At 41.5% G+C, this 16,782-nt stretch overlaps 1 protein-coding gene across 7 annotated transcripts; it reads left to right on the forward strand.

The window, feature by feature from the left end:
- The first annotated feature begins 3,286 nt into the window (after positions 1-3,286).
- On the forward strand, positions 3,287-16,729 carry ezh1 (enhancer of zeste 1 polycomb repressive complex 2 subunit). 7 transcript variants are annotated; one of them, XM_044180166.1, is made up of 20 exons: positions 3,287-3,441; positions 5,034-5,217; positions 5,386-5,511; positions 6,289-6,411; positions 6,983-7,100; positions 7,294-7,521; positions 8,166-8,268; positions 8,547-8,710; positions 8,949-9,040; positions 9,143-9,305; positions 10,542-10,726; positions 12,402-12,493; positions 12,812-12,840; positions 12,954-13,079; positions 14,201-14,379; positions 14,515-14,610; positions 14,721-14,802; positions 14,883-14,966; positions 15,073-15,157; positions 15,301-16,729. In XM_044180166.1, exons 2-20 carry the CDS (start codon positions 5,038-5,040, stop codon positions 15,359-15,361), a joined length of 2,316 nt encoding a protein of 771 aa, XP_044036101.1. In that variant the 5' UTR covers positions 3,287-3,441; positions 5,034-5,037; the 3' UTR covers positions 15,362-16,729. The 7 variants fall into 7 exon arrangements, with proteins under 7 accessions (XP_044036101.1, XP_044036104.1, XP_044036102.1 ...); XM_044180169.1 differs by lacking the exon at positions 3,287-3,441 and adding an exon at positions 3,623-4,012 and having other exon boundaries at positions 7,297-7,521; XM_044180167.1 differs by lacking the exon at positions 3,287-3,441 and adding an exon at positions 3,624-3,882.
- The last annotated feature ends 53 nt before the right edge of the window (positions 16,730-16,782 follow it).

Raw genomic sequence — 16,782 nt, forward strand, 5'->3', positions numbered from 1 at the left:
TCCCTAATCCCACCCTCTGTTTTCAAACAGAAAGAGAGAAATTGGGGAGAGCCCCACCCTCTCTCTCTCTCTCTCTCTCTCTCTCTCACTTTGCCTTTGATTAATATTTTTTAAATACAAACAACATTTAGATGTCAATAATGGGTACACACAAGTGACTAATAGGATGTGAGCCATGAAGCCAACTCACAGCATAAGAGAGATGCATGCTTGTTAATCGCAATCCAAAAGCTTTTTACTACTACAATGTGATATTTGTTTCTTTACCCAAAAGTAGCAGTTACTGAAAGTACAAACAAAATGTTGTGGGACTTAGTATGACATTTTAAAAGAGTACTCAACCGACTTAGCAATGCACTCCAATGTCATTGTCGGACTCATGATGGTTCAGCGAAAGTATCAAAATTGATGGAGCAGAAGCAGAGATATCATCTTTTTTATTCCACATATTTTTTCTTCCTTGTCAAAACCTGGCACCTACATTACCCACAATGCAACTTGACTGTACACAATTTGGTTGGAGATTCAGATGTGTCATACTAGTAGTGGCTAATGTAGCTTTGAGCCGCTAGCCTCAAGTAGAGATGAGGAGCGGGCTATGTAGGTCTGATAAGCTCACTTCTTTCTAACTCCACAGCCCCAGACTTTTAAACTTGTAGTCTTCAGCCCCAACCAATGCTGACTGACGTGACATCACTTGAGGAAGCTTCCTCTGAAGCCACAAAAAGCTTCATACAACTTTTTTTCACATATGTAGTAGTAACCTGTAAACAGATTTTGAAGTGTAAAATTGGTGCAGTTCCCCTTTAATTTGCCATCATCGAAGACTACATTTTCCAGATTTTGGGTTTCTGTTTTTGGTGCTGTAGAGGATGAGATTTACTATACTGTATATTACTGGTGGTGAGTAAGGAATATGTTTTTTTGTATCTGTGCTGTGTTACAACACCAGTGCTGATGACAAGCGTCACTTTTCCACCACCTCTGGATCTGACATCACACTGAGCTTCTGTGCTAAAGAGAGGCGGCAGGGTTCTCCATTGCGAAAGTGATGAACTCATCCACGTCACTGAAGGATAAGTGCTCTTTCTCAGCTGCTGGACTTGGGAGAGAGCCAGGTAGCTTGGGGCAGAAATTGCTTCCACATTTCATTTGAGAAAAAGGAGGCCACTCTTCTTAATGTAACTGACTGAATTTTAAAAATCCCACAATCTTAAATACATCTGCATCAAACTTTCAGTGTGAGTGAAGCTAAATAGCTGAATGGATTTGCCTGCAAGGAGGAACTTAACACATTTCAAATGTTGTGTTGAGGGAAGGCAGAAAAAGTGAAGGTTTACATGGCATGTCTCCCTTCTAGGAATAAATGCTTCTCACATCAGTTAATATTCTAGATGACTTTAGAGGTAACTATTTCATCAGCCATTTTATGAATCTTTTCATCTCCAAGCCTTTGTCACAGATCATAAAAGCTACACCATATTTGAAAACATGAGTCCCACAATGACAGGCGCCAAGACCAACACACAGAGTTTTCCTTTGTACAGAATAAAAAACTTCCTGCTGATAACAGCCTCATTCCCCAAGCTTATCTTCCTGTGTGTGTTTGCTTGTGTTTGACAGTTCAGTATCAACATGGCACGAGCTACTTTAAATACCACTGTAGATACGCCAAACATGTGGTATCATGTGAGATACTTAAGATTCTCTATAGATTGTATTATAGTGTATTGTGTATAGTGTATAGTGTATTATAGACTGTATTATAGTGTATTGTATTATATTTTTTGCCTTTTTTGCTAGTACTTTCCTGTGTGCACTGACGTAAAGGTGAGCTGCTGTAACAAAGAGTTTCCCTTCAGGGATCAATAAAGTATTTCTGATTCTGATTCTGATTCTAGATTCTCACTGAATGCATAATTAGTAACCATGAATGCACGACATAAACGGCAGAACCAGAGAGCAGAAAGGATCAACAGCAGCACAGTAATCGGAGAGAAACACACTGAGGCATTCGTGTTGGTATAGCATGATATCAGACCAAACCATGTCAAGCCAGGTTTCTTTATCCGAATTAGATTAGTGTATGTACTGTATAAGCATGTGTTTGTGTAGCTGAACAGTGCCATCTTGTGCCAGAGAAGAAGCATTTGTGTGGTTTCCTTTTATCCAATAATGGTTTATTTTGAAGAAATAAACTAAGCTGTTGTAAATATTAAAGATCCCCTCCAGACAGGTATTAAAACATATATACAAATAGTATGCTTGGAACAATAATGTGTGTCTGATAAAATATAACTATAATAAAACTATAATTTCCACGTTAAAATCCTTTAAAAGGCATCCCTCCTTCTCATTAAATATTCCAGAATCTATGAATATGCAAACTGTGTTCATTTCTAAAGTTTTTTTCATTCTGAGTGTATGTGCAATGGTGGCTTCACATTTCTACATCACACATGTATAAGCTGAAAATTGGACCAGGATTGGCTTCAAAACTATTTTTGATGTCACAAATCATGCTTGTAGGCCCACCCCTTAAAATCACAATTCCAATAAGCACAGAGAAATTCTCAACTTTCAGCAGATGAATGTGAAAACAGCCATCTAGTGTCAAACTCTGCACATACATCATTCTGCACAGTGAAGCTCAAACATCCAACTGTAGGATCAAGAAGAAAAACATATTTTTGAGTGGAGGGTGACTTTAACAGAATAATAAACATTCAAATCACAACAGCATGTGATTTTACAGTCACCTCAGAAATTGTTATATCTGCTATTACTTATAGAGAGTTATGGTGCTGCAAGTGCCTCTCAAAGGAACATATTTGTATTACAATCAATGTAAATAGCCTATTTGTGACACAAGCCAAGCCATGTAAAAAAAGTGGATAAAGGCACATCCTTTAAATCGATAATAATCACAATATCTAAAAGGTAAACAATTCTGTGTATTTATAAAATTAATTAAATAGGAATACACGTGGTGGTCTTCACTTACCATTGTTACTTATAACTTATTGTTACTAATAAAGCCCAATCAGGTTATAAAATCAGATAACTCGTTAACGTATGTTCAATTAAATTGTGGCTTTAAATTATTCTGTTCCTTCTACTCATCAGAATGATCATTTCCAAAAACTTAGCACAAACCAAAAAGGTGCATTTGTTTCTTTTGTCATGTTTTCAATTTAAGTTGTCCAATTTAGGATTTTACATGGAGTACGTGACTGCATCAGTGTCCCGAGGACCTTCACACAGCCCTCTGTTTCAACACGGAGGCTAAAATGCGTTGGGTTCTCCCTGGAGGAGGAGTGCAGAACAACAACTGAACTGTTTTCCATCCGACAGAACTCCACAATAGGAGTTTTCAATTATTAAAAAATTTTTATTCTTACATTTTTTAGACTTTTCATCTACACAATCTGCACAATCGGGGTAATTAGTCCTACTATGTGAATATGTTTTCCGGTTTTGTGAGCCGTCTATTTGTTTCGCTATTTCAAAAATTACCATAATATTCCTTTGAAATTATTTCATTTATTTCTTACATTAATATCATATAGAGTGTTGTGCCGTCACGCATTTAGATGGCGATCTAGCTCTCAGGACAGTTGCATCAGTTCCTGTGTGTGCATGTGTAAACGGCTGTGCTGTCGCTGCTCCACGCTACTTTTTATTGCCAGGACGCTGAATAGTAATAAATCCTCCTCTGCTAGGAAAGGCTGTGATCATAATAAAGACGTCACCCTCCTGCTCGGGCTGGCTCAACGAAGCCAAGTGCGCAGCTATTTGTAAGCTACAACAACAACAACCTCCAGCACCATGCCCATGGATAACGTAGGGATTTCTCTGAGATCCCCTCGCCGTGCGGAGACGGTATATGCGTCATATCCATAGCAAAGACAGCCTTTAATTGCTCCGGATCGCTCTACTATAAAAAAACAGACAGGGACTTGATCGCGTTGCTCCCGTCGCAACAAATAGGACGCAAGACGTGGATTTGAAGGTATTTAATAACTGCGACACTGGATGTAGAGGTAGACGTGCACACGCGTCCGCTAGAATAACGTGCTGTCATTGTGGTGCTCGCTGCGCACGTCTTTAAAGTATTGCACATTTAAATGGATAGCCTACTGTGTAGCTCTGTCTGAACGGGGCTGCAGCTACAGGACGTAGCGCACTTCATAGCTGTGGCTGAAACGTGTGCACGACTCATAGTCTAGAAAAATGCACTATAGCAGTTTTCCGAGCTCAGTTTTGTCTTTGTACTTATTTTTGATTCTGATTTAGCGCAGACAGGGAAGTAAATGTTCACTAAGGTGATTATAAAACACAGAAAAACTGTACTACGCACTTTTTTGCTCCGCTTCATATTGCTTTTCTGGAGAGGCACGCCCACTCCTGAGCAACGTTGATGCCCCGTGCTGTTGAATTCATGTACTTTACTTATTTGTGTACACATGATGAGTCTGTTTGTTCATTATTTGGTCAGCTGTCATCCATGATTAAAAAAGGACCAACGGCAGTCTTACCCTAAGCAGTTAAAGCACCCGTGTGGAAGGCATTTTTTATATTAAATGTCAATTTTGTTTTTCCAACAGAGGGGGGCAGTCTTTCAAATAGACTCATAGTGAAGGTGAATGGGGAAGTTTTATGTCTGCGAGAGGCAGAGGGAAAGAGTATGTAGTACTTACTGTATATGTAAGCATATCACACCAAAACAATCAATTATGAGCATACCAATTTTAGTTGTATTATTGAGAATTATCATAGAATAGGTGGTGAAAACAACTCACTATACACTTACTATTGAGTCCCACAGACACCTGAAATTACTTAAAAAAACACATTTTTGCCCAAAATGCAGTCATTCATCTGGTAGTGTTCCCTTGCGCCCTTTAAACACCCTTTTCAGCTCTAAAGGCTTAAGTTGACAACAGAATCTAACCTGTTTAGTGGTCTCAATAAATCACGTACCCAAGTGATGTTGGACTGGTTTGCCACATAGTATCTCTTTCTTTTTAAAGAGTCATGGAGGAAACAGCTGCTGCAACCCCAGCCCCTGGCGCTAGTACTGCCCCACCAACACCAAGACCACAGCTTTCCTCCTTTGCGCCCTCCCAGAGCCTGCTAGAGTGGAGACGGAGGGTCAAGTCTGAGTATATGCGCCTTCGCCAATTAAAACGCCTTAAAAAAGCAGAGAAGGTCAAGGTGGGTCAACCCAATTATTGACAGTTCTGCATATAAACAAATGTATGCCTGTGTACTGTATGCATGGTGTGGGGATGTGCAGTAGGTGTGTGTTTTATATACAGCAGTCACTGTGTATGTTTATGTGCCCAGTGCATGTGACATGCTCCTTGTTCTGTTTGTTTCTAGACCCTGTACATGTCCAACAGGCAAAAGATTGAGCAGCAGACAAATGTCCTGAATGCAGAGTGGTCCAGGCTCAGAATTCAGTCCATCCCTCTGTCAACTTCTAGTGGAGCTCTTGCCAGCAAGAAGGTGTGTGAGTATGTGTGTGTGTTTTTCATGTTCTTATATCCCGGTGGGGACTTTAACCTGAATGCACACTAACCCATGGGGACTTGTGTCACCGTGGGGACAAAAATTGAGGTCCCCATGAGTAGAGACTGCTTTTTGAGGGTTAAGACTTGGTTTTAGGGCACAGTTTACAATTAGGTTAGGGTTAGGGTAAGGGTTAAGGTTAGGCATTTAGTTGTGATGGTTAAGGTTAGGGTAAGGGGCTAGGGAAAGCATTATGTCAATGACTGTCCCCCACGGGGATAGTGTGTGTGTGTGTAATGTGCTAAAGAGAGTAAAATGATAGCCATTGCAACACATAACTTTACATACCATCGTACCTGCACTGTCCAGCTCAGTCTTCATATTCCTGCCCAGGCTGCTCTGGCTTAACTAGTAATTCAATCTATTATTACTGTGTGAATGTGTTGTGAGAAAACTCTTCATGTCCATCATGTTGAGTCATTTTCACCAGCCCCAGTATACTGTTCTGACTCCCACCTGGCTGTCAGGTGTTACTAAAATATCTCAGGACAAAGCTGTGTGCCAAAAATGGATCATATGGCAGCCTAAAAGTGGTCCTGGCCCTGTTGGAGCTAGTGAGGGCATAACAGCATCTTTCTCTTCCCACATGCTGTCAGGGTCCACTTTATTGTGTTTACTGGGTTTATTTTCCCTGTTTGGTGTCAAGCAGCATGTGTATTCAATTATATATTAATAATAATTATATAACCCAACCCACCTCTGGTTCTCTTACAGATGTGTACAGTGGAGTTTGGCTTCCCAGCATTCAAAGCTCAAGCGATTGCCATGAGACCACTGTCAACAGTGGCAGGAATCCCCTTCATGTACTCCTGGTCGCCTCTGCAGCACAACTTCATGGTATGAAATAAACCACAATGTGTTGTGGGTGATGCAATTACAGCATTATTACAGGGACAGGAGCACACTTTATATAATATTTTACTCATTCACCTGATCCCAGTTTTGAAGATTTTCATGTGTTCAATGGAAATAGACATGATCCTCTGTGAGTTTATTAAATTCTACCAGTCGTGGATTTTGGAACATCTAAACCAGTTTAATGAACTCAAGAACACACAAGCAAAAGCAAGGTTTCCAAAAAAAAAACATTTTGAAAATAATAATAATAATAATAATTTTTACCAGCAAAAGGTGACATGCTCACAGAACATAGACACACGCTGCTCTTGCAACACAACTTGGTTTACATTTCTTATATTTCCAGTCCATTTGTGTACCTTTGTTGGACTGTGAAATGTCCAGAGGCAGGAATATGTGAACATTTTGTGAACTATTTGCTACTAACAGGTCAGTGTACTTGTTTGTTACTTTGGTTTTCAGCTGTAGGCCATAAGCATCACAGGTGGTGGTGTGACATGCAACATCAGCTGGTCGCATACCTGTCTTGACAGGAGTTTTTGTTTCTTAGGTGGAGGATGAGACGTTCCTTCACAACATTCCATATATGGGCGACGAAGTGCTGGAACAGGACGAGGCCTTCCTGGAGGAACTCATCGACAACTACGATGGTGTCCATGGTGACAGAGGTGTGTGTTTAATGCTCTGTGCCGTAAAGATGTCTGCACAGATCCCATAATCTAACCCCTTTCTTATTGTATATATCACTGCAACATTCACTTGGGAATTTGATGATGTAGCTGATGCCATTCTTTAGCATTTCTGGATGCCTGTGGAAAACATAAATATTTAAGGGATTCTGATGTGTTAATTGTTTCCCAGAAGGGGGGTTTATCAGTGACGAGATCTTTAAAGAGCTGGTGGAGGCCTTGAGCCAGTACTCTGACCACGAGGAGGAGGAAGAGGAGGAAGCAGCAGCGGCGGCGGCAGAGATGACAGGAAAGAAGGAGGACGAGAGAGTGATGAGGAGCAGCTCAGTGGAGGGTTCAGAAGAGATCAAACCTGGTACTGTGGCATTCATCAGGAGGAAGAGGAGGAGCACTACTGAGGGTGAGCAAGTCTTCAGCTGTGTGTTCAGACTTTGTCCTGCGAGAGAACAACAGGGCTGCAGCATGAACAGGGCTGGTACTGTTCCTCTCATTACACTCTACAGCTGCCACAAGGTTGCCCTGCCACAGCAGCTCTTGCACAGGCATTGTTTACTTTAAAGCTGCCCATGTGTCCCTGCATGGGTACTGTGTGTGGGGGAACCTGTTTGTCCATGACACTGATATGGCCAGCTCTAATTACAGAACTTAATGACCTCTTGTACCAGGCTTTATGGGAAACTAGGCTGTATACACCAACCCTTAGTGATAGTGAAATGGAAGCACATCTGGCTACACGTTCTGCTACTGGTACACAAATACATCAATGGATGAGGGGTCCATGAATATAAACACACAAAAAAGACGCTAAAAAAGGAAAACTACACTGTTTGTATTGCATCATGATTTTCACTGAGAACTGTTTTCAGAACATGTTATTGCTAACTGGCCTTGAGCATTAGGAACACTTCTGTACCATTGCAAAATGTTTAAAAGAACATATTGCATAAGATTTATTTGTGAATCTGTATCAAAACCTGATGTGTGGACAAAACTGGGTTATTTGTGTAACCAACTCTGTTCACTGTCTCTTTCTGTCTCCCAAAGTGAGGGACTTGTCCAGCAGCAAGAAGGTCCCCAGCGATAAGATATTTACAGCCATCGCCTCAATGTTCCCTTACAAGGGCACCATGGAGGAGCTGAAGGAAAAGTAAGAAAAGTGCAGTGAAAATGGGGATCTATGTGCACAATGCTGAACAGGCTGTTGCTTAGTGTTCACCATGGAGACGCAAGCTGTCAGGGAGGAAAGTAATAATGGTGGCTCCCTCTCAGGCTCTCTAACTCAAAGGAGCAGTTGCATCAGCATCTGAAAGAGTTTTACTTAGAAAGAAACATCTATACCACATGAGCGTACTAATACTGTGGCAAAAGAACTGTACACAGGTAATATATATATTACTACTAAAACTCGCCCTGTCATCTTCACAGGTACAAGGACCTCTTGGAGCCCCCCAGCCCGGTAAAGCTGCCCCCCCTCTGCACCCCCAACCTGGATGGACCTTTTGCTAAGTCTGTGCAGCGGGAACAGTCGTTACACTCCTTCCACACACTCTTCTGTAGACGTTGCTTCAAATACGACTGTTTCCTCCACCGTAATGGCTTGATTTATGTTTATTATTATTATTATTATTTCTCCTGCAGATTAATTTTAGTTTAGGTTTGTTGATTCCCAGTGAGATTGTGATAAATACTTTAGAATTATACTATGACTTCCCAGCCATTTTTTTGTGCGCCTTGGGTGTTTTATTTACTTATTTGCGTACAGTTGCTAACTACTAATCACCTGATGTCCAATAGAGAGTCAAAATATGTTTGTTTGCATTCATAAAGCTTTCCATGCTACACCCAATGTTTACAAGAGGAAGAGTAAGGAGATCCGGATGGAGACTGAACCATGTGGTGTAGACTGCTTCCTGTTACAGGTATGCCAAGCTCACAATTATTTACCTATTCATGCATTCTGTACACTGTAGTACTGTTGTTTACTCTTTGTGGTTTTTCCCATCCCCTATGCTCTGCTGAAGAAAGGGGCTAAAGAGTTTGTGAATCAGAATATGTTACGATCACAGAGGTCTCGGAGGCGCCGAAGGCAGCAGCGTCCCACCAGCTCCAGTTGTCCTGGACCATCTGGGTCTGCTGAGGAAGGCAAAGAGGGCGACAGTGACCATGAAACCACCTCCTCCTCAGGTAGGAGTCTGATCTGACAGAAACTGGGATTGGAGCTGCTTTTGAAACCACCAGGTGCTTTGTCTACTCTAGCCAGGACGACTAAGGGAGTTATGCAAAAGGTTCAGTTTATCTAAAAGTTTCTTATTTTGGAGTTACTTTGACTTGCTACTATATATTGCCTATTGTTTTGAGATTTCCATTTTCTCAGCTAGTCTAAAATAAATGTACAGATCTGGTAAATTGTGGAAATGACTGTCTACTTTGAGGCATCATACAGTATAGACAGTGTTTCTGAGTCACTGTATGACTGACTGGATGCATCATTTACCGAAACGTCCCTCAAATCCCTCCCTTTCTGGAAGGCTGTCTGCCCTGACTGACTGCAGCCCTTCAGAAAAGTGAAATTTGACTGAAGATGATAGCTTTCAAGTCATATCCTGTTCTCTCCTCTGTCTCCCTTCTTACATCTCCTCTCAATATCAGCTCTCTCTTGCCAAGCAAAATAAACCAGCCATTAGTTTTGCATACTTCAGCCCCAACATAAACACTTTGTTCCCTCTCCCCCTCCTCATACTGTTTTTTTTCTGTTGACATCTTCTTGTGGAGAGCAGCAGGGGGGAAATAAGAGCAATCTTCCCTGGCTCTTTATCGTCCACTCCTCCCCTGGAGCTTTCAGGTTGTTGTTCATCGCCATCAGGGCCTCACTGGAAGTCTTTGTTAGTTTTGGAAACTGCTTATGCTCAGCCAGTGACTCAGCAGACTCTCTTGCACGTGTTGAGATAATGTGGAAAAAACAGATTGTTGAGTAGATTAATAAAGATACTCAGTGCTGGGGCATGTGGCTACAGCAATGCTGCATTCAGCTTGTTGCCAAGCAACATTCAGCTCTCTGCCTCGAGCTGTGGGTGTACAGGCTGGAATATCCAGAAAGCTAAATCAATTCCTATGGTCCCCAGTGTGTGTGTGTGTGTGTGTGTGTGTGTGTGTGTGTGTGTGTGTGTGTGTGTGTAGATATTAAAAATGGCAAAGGGTTAAATTAGCACGAGTGATGTGTGTGTGCAGATAAAATGCTGTCTAAAACCTTTTGCCAAGACCAAGTAATAGAAAAGTGTTTGTGTGTGCAGCTGCATGTGTGTAGATTCAAAAATTATGAAACAAACTTTCTGCCAAAAGTATTTAGTCAGTGATACTAAAGTGTTTTTCTGTGTGTGTGTGTGTGTGTGTGTGTGTGTGTGTGTGTGTGTGTGTAAACAGAGGGGAATTCGCGGTGCCAGACTCCCACCAAGCTGCGTCCAGGGGATGATGACGGGGAGCAGCAAGCATGCTGTGTGGTCCAGTGGAGCGGGGCCGAGGAGTCACTGTTCAGGGTGCTACACGGCACATACTTCAACAACTTCTGCTCCATCGCTCGCCTCATCGGTACAAAGAACTGCAAGGAGGTGAAATGTTCACACTCTTAACAGTTTTCCCATCTCAGCATGTTTCCTCTTGTACCATAAGCAGAAGATGTGCACTAACTTTGCTGTATTCATTCACCATTTAAACAATGTAGTGACTGACTAATAATGATTGATAGCACATAACAAATTATGGCTTATATCTAAACAAATTATGTTTCTTTAAGTTGCTACATATAGGATCAGACTCACGATGTTTAAAAGCAGAACCAAAAATATCGTCTTTTTTATTTCACGCGTTCTTATTCCTTGTCAAAACCTGGTACCTACATTACCCACAATGCAACTACCGGACCGCCGACAATTCAGTCTGAGTGTGTTATGCTAGTAGTGGCTAATGTAGCTATGAGCCGCTAGCCTCAAGCAGAGATGAGGAGCGGGCCTCACATCTTTCTAACTCCATTTTATTTATTTTGCCATTTTTAACTTGTAGTCTTCAGCTCCAACCAATGTTGCCTCTGGAGCCACTAAAGGCATCAAACAACATTTTTCACATATGCAGTAATACTCCCCAAGACCTGTAAACAGATTTTGATGTGTAAAATTGGTTGAGTTCCCCTTTAAAATGCCAGATGCTGGAATGAGAAAACACTTCAGTAGAGTAGAAAAGAAAGGGAACACACATAAAACAAGGGCATGGAAAGAGAGTGGTGACAAATAGGAAATAAAAGCAAGAGCATTTATAAGAAATGAGGTCTTAATTTTAGAGAATTAGCACTAACAGTAAAAGCACAGCAATTGTACATCTGTTGTTTACTAGCTATATTAGCTATGAAATATAGTTTTAAATGTTAAATAATGAACTCTGACTAATACGTTCTGAAACTGACACATTGTTGTTTTGAAATGAAGCAGACAACATACTCACGTTGCTGATTTGTGTTGCGCTTGCGTCAATGGGAGTGTAATAACACATGCATCCTGTGCCTGGTTTTATGGTGTGGATAATTGGGCTGACTACAGAGAGAATGGCATGTGGCATCATTAACAGGGATGCTTACCAGATGTGACGTCTCTCATATTCTCTCATGATTCAGTCTTAGACATTCTCAAACTTATGTCAGTTGAGTGTCATGTGGGCTGTGCATAAGCCTTGTAGAAAATATTTTACAACTTCTAAATTAGATTTCAAAATGTTTTACTTTTGAGCACAATGCACAGTAAAGATCAGGTAAAACAAATCTTGACATATTTAAGTAATGTTGAAGCAGGCTTGCCCATTTACATCCAACCCCTGTAGCGCCTCTTGTCCCACGGCCAGACCAGTCCGGGGGCTGTATTGGACTGTCTGTCACAGCCCTGCTGGCATCCAGAGGGCCCCGCCCACTGCTTAACTAAGTGGAAATACTGAAACCAGCTGCATCATTATGTATGTCTGTGTCCGAGGGAAGAGGCCAAATCTGTGTATTGGCAGCCAAAGGTGGTTGCATGTGTATGTTTGGCTTCTGCAGTGGAGTTTTGATAGCAGAGGATGGAGGGGGCAGGATGGAGGGGGCAGGATGTTCTGTGGCGTAATCGTGGCGATGTGCTTTTCAGCTTGAACGGCATTACATTACACAACATAATTATGATGAAGAGAACAGAATTTCCTCACAGCAGTGTACATTTGTGATAAATTAGCAGGATGTGTTGTTCATGTCATTTTCATTTCCCACAGGTGTACGAGTTTGCAGTGAAGGAGGCCCTTATCCATCGTGTTCCTTTGGTTGATGGAGGCATCTCGCCCCAAAAGAAAAAAAGGAAACACAGGCATGATATCGCCAGTTATTCTCCCTCTCTTGCCCTCCCTTTGCTGAATGATGGAAACATGATCACAACATGATCTCTTGCTAAAGGGAGCTTGGCCCTCAGTGAAACTTCCCTGAATAGATTAAGGTTAAATAAATAAAGTCATGCAGAAATAAATGTATTCTGCACTGTTGCATTTGTATTAAAACTGCATTTGGTCTTCCTGTCACATTTAAATTTTTGTCACTCAAGTGAATTAACTGAATAGGTGTGGAACAAGTTAGAGGAGTTTTTGACCAAGCTGAATAAACCCTGTAATTTGTTTGTTTAATGTGGTAGGTTATGGGCAAAGATTCAGCTAAAGAAAGGTATGTTCATCTCAAAATAAAACGTCACAGCATGACTATTACTACACTATGCCCTCTGAAATACAACACAGCTTACTGTGCCAGTCTGAGGGCTTTGTCCTCTGTTGCTCTAGATAACTCATCCAATCAGGTGTTTAACTACCAGCCATGTGATCACCCCGATCATCCATGCGACAGCTCCTGCCCATGTGTGATGACCCAGAATTTCTGTGAGAAGTTCTGCCAGTGCCAGCACGAGTGTGAGTGTCACCTTTCTTATTCACCTTTGAGACCATGCTGTCATATACTGTATGCATTTTTTCTTTCTTAAACAAACAAAAGCACACAATAAGCTTGTTCTGCCTTGTGATACTAAAAGAAAATTGTTTGTCATAACCACATTTTCCACTGAAAGCTCTCAGTAGCTTTAAAGCCCTTTTGCCAGGCCACAATAGAGCAGGGCAGCAGAATGTAAAACGATTCTGCAGTGTTCTGGCAGTGGTCAGAGGAGAAACTGTCCTCTGGCGAAGATAGGTGGGTGTCTGTTTATTACAGAGCTGCGTTCACAAAGAGGCATTCGCTGCAGCAGCAATGACCCAGAACTGTGTTTTCTGAAATGGCCACATGGTGGAGGAATGCATTTTGTTTTTTGCTCTCTGGAGAGTATACAAAAAAGAAAGAAGATAAGATGAAGTAAACATTTTGCTATGGTTTGGAAAAGATGGTTTTGCCTAATTTGTTCTTCTGTTGTGGTTCAGTCACCTTCTCTCCCCCCTTGTCCTTACCCTACTGTTACCTCGCCTTTTCCCGTAGCAGAGGAGAGCCAGGGCCAAACAGGAAGCAGCCCTCGGTTGCACATGTGTGTGCTCTAACAACTTGGAGAGAAATCAAAGGGATGTGACACTGATCAACATCATCTCCAACATCAGTATGAGTCAGACAGCTCCAGCTAAACAATGCTTGATAATACAGACACATAAAACCCACACAGGCTGGGAATGGGAGGTTAAAACGGCACGACAGAGAAGACGAATGCTGCCTAGAGCTCTTGTTATGGACAGTTTTCCCCAAGCAGAGTCTGCTGGAAAGACATTTCGGTTATTCTTGCCTGATCCTTCCGTTCATCTGCCCGGAGGGTGTTATGTTACACTCTGCAAAATTGCATTTCAGCATATCTGCCAGCAGAGGTCCCTGACGGATGGGCTTCTCAGCATTACTCAGCCATTGAGCTTCTGTTGTGCAACAGCATTTTGAGATGGAATTATTTATCATAATCATGTTGTGTTCTGCCAAGTCATGTTATGTATTATCTTTCTGTATTGCTGCATGCAGTTAACTCATAAAGCTTTTCAGAGCAGCTGTCTGTCTAAATGTTTTCCAGGCCCGAATCGCTTCCCAGGCTGCAGGTGTAAGACACATTGCAACACTAAACAGTGTCCCTGCTACCTAGCTGTGAGGGAGTGTGACCCAGATCTTTGCATGACCTGCGGCACTGCAGACCACTGGGACAGCAAAGGGGTCTCCTGCAAGAACTGCAGCATCCAGAGAGGCCTAAAAAAGGTACACAAGGACACTTGAAGGTCTAAGTGGTTAAATGTTTCAAATCTGATATTCTGTTAATCTGGAGACAAGTTAGTGGTGCTTAGATCACTCATATGACTTGTGGTGTCCTAACCTGCATCTGACTTCTCTCAGCACCTGCTTTTGGCTCCATCAGATGTTGCCGGATGGGGCACCTTCATTAAAGAGTCAGTTCAGAAGAATGAGTTCATCTCTGAATACTGCGGAGAGGCAAGCCCATGCAGTTTAGTCAGATTGAAGACATTTTATTTACAAGCTCTCAGCTTGATTGAAGTTTTGTACTTAAAGTGTTTATTATTCCTGTGTGTGTGCATGAGCAGCTGATCTCCCAAGATGAGGCAGACCGACGTGGAAGGATCTATGACAAATACATGTCTAGCTTCCTTTTCAACTTGAACAATGGCAAGTATTCCCCACTCCCTCTGATCATAACCATACCATGGTTATATTAAGTAACTCTTAATGTACTCTATGTTTCTCAGTAGACTTCGTTGTGGATGCCACGCGAAAGGGGAACAAAATCCGCTTTGCAAATCATTCAGTTAATCCCAACTGCTACGCAAAAGGTAGGAGTCAGTTTGTTTTGCTTTTAAGTCAAATATGAATGGATAGGATTTTTGTGGGATGAAAGCAGTCTTTTGTTGGCTGATGTTATGTTTGCTGCCATTGCAGTGGTAATGGTGAATGGAGACCACCGTATTGGAATCTTTGCCAAACGAGCTATCTTGAAAGGAGAAGAGCTCTTCTTTGACTACAGGTAGAGTCACGGGCCTTTTTGTGACTCTCCATCAGCTTCAAAGTAAAATAAAAAACAAGGTTGCTGTACATTGTGACTGAATTACTAGTTTCTGCAGATACTGTATACTAACTCAGAGTCTTTATATCATCTTCCTCCCGCAGATACAGCCAAGCCGATGCCCTCAAATATGTGGGGATAGAGAGGGAGGTAGACTGTACTTAGCTGCACCTGCTGCCTATCTCCATAACCTGTCCCTAACTCCTCAGCCACCCACTAATGCTTCTATCCCTTCCTGCAGCGTCACATCTAGCTGATGTGTTTCTATGAACAGTCGCTGTCTCTGCCGTTTCTGCAGCACTTCCAAAAATAGAAAGTCCCTCCCTACTGTTTGCAGGTACTCCTGCTCTGCAGACACCGTACGACCTTCTTCAGTGACAGCCATCAGCTCTCCTCTCATCTACCCAAACCCACCCACCTACCTGCAAGACTGTATACCCCAAGCTTATGAAACTAAACTATTTAAAGAGGAAATGCTATTAATCTGTATCGCTTACTGCACCAGGATCACATGGTTGTTTTTTTGTTCCATCTTGTCAGCAAAGAGGCCGTGATTATCCATCATACAGTGTGTTACTTGCTCAGCAGTTTTTGTTACTGTTCTTATAGGCTTTTGTTTGACCTCTCAATATGTAATGCAAGTTATTACATAGTACCTAATGATGATCAGTGAAATGCATGTGCTGTCTCTTGGTTAAACAAACCATTAAACATGTTAGGCCACAGCATTAGCTTCAGTCAGATGCTGCTTTGTGCAGTCACTTAGTATTGTAGTGTCATGTTACCCACTGTATGTTCTTCAGAAGAACTTTTGAAGAACAGGCAGGTGTGACAGCTTACAGGTATGACAGATATGTTCTTCTATGAACCTTTTCAGCGGCTAGTATCACCACCACATCTTTATGGTGAAATAAGTTATTGTGCATTTATATCGTTGTTCTGCAAAAATAGGCAACCAGACAAGAAACCGACTGACTGAATGTAACCTGTAGATGATGGTGAAGAGATCTCATCCCTCATTTCATTTTACACATTTACTCATTCTATTGGTACTCTGAGCAACGTGCACATCAAACATTTATCATCATGTTTACATGATCTTGAGGCCTTCACACTTTGTGAGGGAAATCATTACTAAATTAACTAGTCACACAGTAAATGTCTTCCTTCATATAATCATACAAGTGCCAAGTGATTCCACACTGAAAAAGGCTGAAACAGTGTGGATGTGTTGCGTAATTAACAGAGGTGTGTTTAAGGTAAACTTTGCACGGTTATGACCATGGGTAAAGCAAAATTTTCAGTGTTTGACCAAATATTAAAGTCCCCCACATGTGAATGTAAAATATCATATATCATCTTTTCTTTATTTTTTTATATGTCCAGATTTGTTATTCACTCTGTTTTTCATTTATTAAATATTAAAGCCCACTTTGAAATGAGATCTTTCTCAATGGAGATGAACAAAATGGAATTTACTGCTATGTACAGTGTATGCCTATAAAAATAAAAGTTTAACTTTATACATTAAAACATGCTGTTCTAGTCCTTGAGTGTGTTAACTGTCACAGTGCAAAAAGCATCTC

Source organism: Siniperca chuatsi, linkage group LG21, assembly GCF_020085105.1.
Source record: "Siniperca chuatsi isolate FFG_IHB_CAS linkage group LG21, ASM2008510v1, whole genome shotgun sequence".
NCBI lineage: Eukaryota > Metazoa > Chordata > Actinopteri > Centrarchiformes > Sinipercidae > Siniperca > Siniperca chuatsi.